Source organism: Mus pahari, chromosome 9 (genome assembly GCF_900095145.1).
Source record: "Mus pahari chromosome 9, PAHARI_EIJ_v1.1, whole genome shotgun sequence".
Lineage (NCBI taxonomy): Eukaryota > Metazoa > Chordata > Mammalia > Rodentia > Muridae > Mus > Mus pahari.
Genome location: NC_034598.1, coordinates 50,094,934 through 50,100,949, shown reverse-complemented (window position 1 = coordinate 50,100,949; position 6,016 = coordinate 50,094,934). Strand labels below are relative to the sequence as shown.

General features: G+C 53.5%; 1 protein-coding gene across 1 annotated transcript in view; it reads left to right on the top strand.

Moving 5' to 3' along the window:
* The window catches only part of Avil (advillin), a 16,710-nt gene that overhangs the window by 2,458 nt on the left and 8,236 nt on the right, over window positions 1-6,016 (top strand). The window contains exons 3-13 of the mRNA XM_021205191.1: window positions 517-713; window positions 1,608-1,716; window positions 1,807-1,917; window positions 2,216-2,418; window positions 2,824-2,902; window positions 3,022-3,120; window positions 3,804-3,957; window positions 4,049-4,149; window positions 4,614-4,751; window positions 4,834-4,992; window positions 5,642-5,821. Coding sequence (XP_021060850.1) covers window positions 517-713; window positions 1,608-1,716; window positions 1,807-1,917; window positions 2,216-2,418; window positions 2,824-2,902; window positions 3,022-3,120; window positions 3,804-3,957; window positions 4,049-4,149; window positions 4,614-4,751; window positions 4,834-4,992; window positions 5,642-5,821 — 1,530 coding nt within the window. The remainder of the gene's footprint in view (window positions 1-516; window positions 714-1,607; window positions 1,717-1,806; window positions 1,918-2,215; window positions 2,419-2,823; window positions 2,903-3,021; window positions 3,121-3,803; window positions 3,958-4,048; window positions 4,150-4,613; window positions 4,752-4,833; window positions 4,993-5,641; window positions 5,822-6,016) is intronic.

The following is a 6,016-nucleotide window of genomic DNA, read 5'->3' as shown; positions in this document are numbered from 1 at the left end:
ACATGGTGGCTCATAACCATCCGTAACAAGATCTGACGCCCTCTTCTGGAGTGTCTGAAGACAGCTACAGTGTACTTACATGTAATAAATAAATAAATCTTAAAAAAAAAAAAAGTAACAGAAACTTTAAAAAAAAATTAAACCTTTTGCTCGTTCTACTGGAGGAATAATATCACGAGGACGGTGCTGACAGCTGTGCAGTTCTGTGAGCGCGGGGGTGGGGGTGGGGAGGTCTTCACACAGAGCCTGAAATCCAACTGGGGAAAGGTTCCCCACTTTAGGAACAGCAAGTGGTCAGCTTCCCCAAATGTGGGAAAGAAACGGGGCTACCAGAACTTCAGCGCGCCTGTGAACGGGCTGTGCCAGAGCACAGAGAAGGAAGGGCTGCGCGTGTGAAGGGGCCTTGCCCTGAAGCCCCGTAGCACAGGGCATGCTGGAGCCTTCCCACACCAGAGAAGTCAGCAGGATAGCTGAGGTGAGCCTAGACCTGACCCCGCCCCTCTGGCTACATCCCAGACCCGGAGAGTGGGCAGCCTTCTCTCCCAGAACATCCACTTTTGGATCGGGAAGGACTCCTCCCAGGACGAGCAGAGCTGCGCGGCCATCTATACCACACAGCTGGATGACTACCTGGGAGGCAGCCCGGTGCAGCATCGTGAGGTCCAGTACCACGAGTCCGACACCTTCCGTGGCTACTTCAAGCAGGGCATCATGTGAGTAGCTATGCACAGAGCAGAGACAGATACAACAGTTCCCAGGAGAGGAAACCAAAGGGCCGGTGAGCCTTTGAAGTAACCTGAGAGATGCAAAGCAAAGCCAAGCCATCACCTGAGCTGTGAAAATCTGAGTGGGGTGGGACCGATGGCTGGGCGGGCGGGAGGAGCCATACGAGGGGGTGAAGGACAGTACTGCGTTCTGGAGCGTGCTGGGACTATAAATTGTGATCCTCATCTCTCAGAACAACCCCTCACACACCCAGGCCTTTAAGGACCCATGATCCAGGGTGTTCCTTACTACGTTAGCGGTGGGAGGAGGCTGTGGTCAACGTAGGTGTCTGTCACAGAAAGACACAAGTCGGTGGCAAGCCTCACCCAGCACATATGAACAAAGACACAGATAGGGTCTACAACAGAATGACAGCCTGTGTTTATGAAGGTCGTGCACACGGGTGACAGGACACGCTTTATTGGAATGAAGGAGGGATGTGAGACTGCACAGAATAAATTGAGGCAGGGAGAATTCTGGGAGGTCACACGTAGGCGTTGGGGTACGCAGACACCACACATGAGATCCAGCCGGGGCTCGTGCCTATAATCCCAACCTATGGGGTTCCTTCTGCCTGTCGCACTATTCTTCTCCTCCGTGGGACTTCTCATAAAATCTCAGCTCAAATGTCCCTTCAGGAAGGCCTGCCTCGGCCCCTAGTCACAGACCTATCCTTGGGGCATCAGGTGCGGTGTCTGTTTGCTTTGCTTGTTTGTCATTATGAGCAATGCGGACAGAGGCCAACGTCTGTATGTTACTACTGTAATTAATTCTCAGTAGTCTTTCCAGACCCTAGCGCTGTAGCAGGCATAGGGCAAATAACTGGATCAATGTCTCCTCAGCTATAAGAAGGGGGGTGTGGCCTCTGGGATGAAGCACGTGGAGACCAACACCTATGATGTGAAGAGGCTGCTACATGTAAAGGGGAAAAGAAACATCCAAGCCACGGAGGTGAGTTCTACACGTGAGCGTCCTGGGCGCCCGGTGCTCCCGCCCTGGCACCTAAGACTGCCCCAAACTGCTCTGACTGCTCACATGCAGGTGGAAATGAGCTGGGACAGCTTTAACCGAGGCGATGTCTTCCTGCTGGACCTTGGGATGGTTATCATCCAGTGGAATGGCCCGGAGAGCAACAGTGGGGAACGTCTCAAGGTCTAGCTCCTCCAACTCCTCCTCCTCCTCCTCCTCCTCCTCCTCCAGGCCTGTCGTCCAGCTGGGCTCCCCCTCTTGGGTGACATCTTCCTTTGTCATCTATGATTGCTGACCCCCAGGAGTTCAGGGGGGGGGGGACTCCTGCCTGAGTGTAGACTGTCTTGCAGGCAGCCCAAGGGCTTGTCTTGCTCCTCAGCATCAGGGTAATGTGTCTGCCATCCCGGTGGCTTGCATGGAAGCCGTGGGGAGGGAAAGGGCGCCGGCTGAGCTGAGAGCCCTCCTTTGGCTTCTCTGGCAGGCTATGCTTCTGGCAAAGGACATTCGGGACAGGGAGCGAGGGGGCCGTGCTGAAATCGGGGTGATTGAGGGAGACAAAGAGGCGGCCAGCCCAGGGCTGATGACAGTCCTCCAGGGTACCCTAGGCCGACGCTCCATTATAAAGTCTGCAGTTCCTGATGAGACCATGGATCAACAACAGAAATCAAATGTCATGTTGTATCAGTGAGTGTTTTAGCTTGGCTGTGGGCTGGAGGCTGGGTGTGGGGAGGTGTCCTCTGGAACAGCAGGCGCTCAGCTCTTGGTTCATCCTTTCTAAAGGTATCTCCTACAAGGAGCTCAGAGACAGCCCCTCACAGAGAGGCAGCTATCCTCCGCTCTTGTTTAAGAGTCTCCTGGCCTGCGGGTGGAACCTTTCTGGTGTATCCACGCCTAGGGGTGTGGATGGGATAGTTTGGGAACGAGGCCCACAGTCTCCTTCGGAGAACAGAGTATATATTCCTCTCTGTATTCAAGCTGTGTCTATCTCAAAAAGTCCACTCTGTCTAGAAATGCCACACTGAAACATCACTTTAGCTATGGGATGCTTCACAAAGAGAAGGCACAGGCTAACTCTCTCTCCTTCACCAGTGTCTCTGACACAGCTGGGCAGCTGTCGGTCACAGAGGTGGCAACAAGGCCCCTGGTCCAGGACCTACTGAACCATGATGTAAGTGGACTGGAGGGGACTTTGCTTGAGGAAGCTGGAAGTAACTTTGAAGGCAGACCCTGGGCCAAGTCTTCTCTGTCTTGAGTTTGAATAACCATACTTCTCCCTGACTGATTCAGGACTGCTACATCCTGGACCAAAGTGGCACCAAGATCTACGTGTGGAAAGGCAAAGGAGCCACCAAGGTTGAGAAACAGGCGGCCATGTCCAAAGCCCTGGTAAGAGCTGGAGATGTGCGATGCTGACTGAATATTCTGCCATTATCGATATAGACATGTGCCAAACATGCTATGCACTTGAGCACGGTGACATATATGAGCTTCAAAGTAAACAGACCACCTGGGATACGAGTGTAGGTTTTACCTTTTCAAACTGAGTGCCCTGGGCAAGGCCACTGAGCACCTCTGAGCTTCAGTTTCCCAATATCTAACAGGGATGATCCCTGTCTTCCAGAACCACTGTAAGATAAAATCGATTCGTGAGGTACTCAGAACCATACTTGACACATAGAACCTGCCCTCGGAAGGTGCTGTTGCCATTAAAGGGAGTGTCACATGTCCAGATGAGGGCCCGGTCCTCAAGGGGCATTTACTAAATTCTGTAGATCCAGCACGTGATGTACTTACAGGGAACAAATGAGCAAATAACTCTGATACAGTCTGTGGAGGCGCATAGTAGGTCCTGCAAGATCAATTCATAATGGCCATAGTCATGGCAGTTTAATGAAGAGACACCAAAAAAAGTGAGTCAGAAATTAGCAATGACTCCCAGGGTCAGAAAGGAGAGAGTCCCGCCCCCTGACGTCAGATAAGTGAATTACCAGATGAGCAAACACTCAGTAAGTTCCTGTCTGACATGCTTTTGTGTGTGTGTGTGTGTGTGTGGGATGTGGGGACTGCAGGATTTCATCAAGATGAAGGGATACCCCAGCAGCACCAACGTGGAGACCGTCAATGATGGCGCAGAGTCAGCCATGTTCAAACAGTTGTTCCAGAAATGGTCAGTGAAGGACCAGACCACCGGCTTGGGGAAAACCTTCAGCATTGGTAAAATCGGTGAGACTTCGCCACGCGTGTCTTCTGCTGGGACCCGAGAAAGAGGCTCGAGTGTCTGCTCACTTGGCTTTTCCCACCTCCTTCTTTGCAGCTAAAATCTTCCAGGACAAGTTTGATGTGACTCTGCTACACACCAAGCCAGAAGTGGCTGCACAGGAGAGAATGGTGGACGACGGGAACGGCAAGGTTGAGGTGAGCCCGGTGAGGGCAGCGCTCAGACTCTGGGGCGCTTCTGCTGCAGAGGGCAACCCTTTCTGTATGCTTCTGTCCCCACTCCACATTTCTGTACCATCTGAGAGGCATGGAGCTGGCTGTTCACCCACAATGCTTCAGGGCAATGAGAGACACTTTCCCCAGTGGTCTATCACCTGGAAGATATGTCTGAGTCGTCTGTGAAGACCTAGGCCGCTTCACACCAAGCCAGAAGTGGCTTGATGGGATGCCCTGGGCCATGTGACCTGGGACAGTTCTCAGGAGTCAAGTCTTGCAAATGTGATGGGTCTTCAGGGCACAGAGGACCCAAGTGGGGAAGGGCACTAGAGATGGAGGTTAGCGCTTCACCCCCACTTGGGGTCTGTTCAACACTGCCCAGTTCCCTTCCAGTGGACTGAACAGGATGCCCTTCTCTGAGGAACTGTGTCTCCTCTTGTGCCCAGGTCTGGAGAATTGAGAACCTGGAGCTGGTCCCTGTGGAATACCAGTGGCATGGCTTCTTCTACGGGGGAGACTGCTATCTGGTTCTCTACACGTATGATGTGAACGGGAAACCCCACTACATCTTGTACATCTGGCAGGTAGGCCAGGCGCAAGCTCTGTGTGGTGTTGGATCCAGGGGCCTCCCTGGACACTGGGCTCACTCCTTTCTCACCACCGCAGGGCCGCCATGCATCCCGGGATGAGCTGGCAGCCTCGGCCTATCAGGCGGTGGAGGTGGATCAGCAGTTCGACGGAGCCCCTGTGCAGGTCCGGGTTAGCATGGGGAAGGAGCCACGCCACTTCATGGCCATCTTCAAAGGAAAGCTGGTTATCTACGAGGTGAGGACCTACAGACAAAGCTTCGTCCTGTGCAGGGATGCTCGGGGCTGAAGAACCAATACAGAGCTACCAGACAGGTTGGGGTCGTGATGAGGTGGTGTGTGTGGCGGGATGAACAAGGCTTAGTTTAGTCGTTAGGGCAACGGAGGTGCTTGGTCTGAGACATCCAGGGAAATCTCAAGCCACGATCTAGCTAGTGCTCACGGTCTTTCGCATTCTGTGCCACATGATCTGCACAGCAGTAGCTATTACCCAGCCTGCAGCCATCCAACACTGCTCTGCCCCCTCCTCAGTCACTGCCCTGGTATGCCCCTCTCCTAGTCTAAGGCCCGCTTCTTCCATGGAACTCTGATGGGAGCCTGGGCAGGCAATGCAGACACTCAGGTATGGGGGGGTCTCTCAAGTCGGATGTCAGGTCCTTCTCTTGCCCCATGTAAGCCAATTTCCCAACCTCACTCTCCTGTGCACAGTGGAATAATACCTGCTCCGCAGAATTACTCGAGGTCAGTTAGTGAAGGGAAACACTGGTCCTCTCCTGTTAGCCTAGGGGATCCTGAGGGACAAAGATGGTATGCAGTCCATCTGGCGTCCACAGCAGCCAGCCCGTGTGGCACTCTGAAGGCCCGGACTCTGCTTTTCTTCTCTCAAGGGCGGGACTTCCAGGAAGGGAAATGAGGAGCCTGACCCTCCAGTAAGGCTCTTCCAGGTCCATGGGAACGACAAATCCAACACCAAAGCGGTGGAGGTCCCGGCCTCTGCTTCCTCGCTCAACTCCAATGATGTCTTTCTGCTTCGGACTCAGGCAGAGCACTACCTGTGGTATGGCAAGGTGAGAAGGCTGCTGGGTCCTACCAGTTAGCCCCTTGGGAGTCACGACTGCCCTGGCCACGCCCTCAGCCCTGTCAGTAATGCAGAAGTACACCCAAGTTCAATCCCCAGCAACACAAAAGGCAGAAAATGGGAGCTCCTATCTGTGACCCCAGAGCACACACACACACACACACACACACACACACACACACAC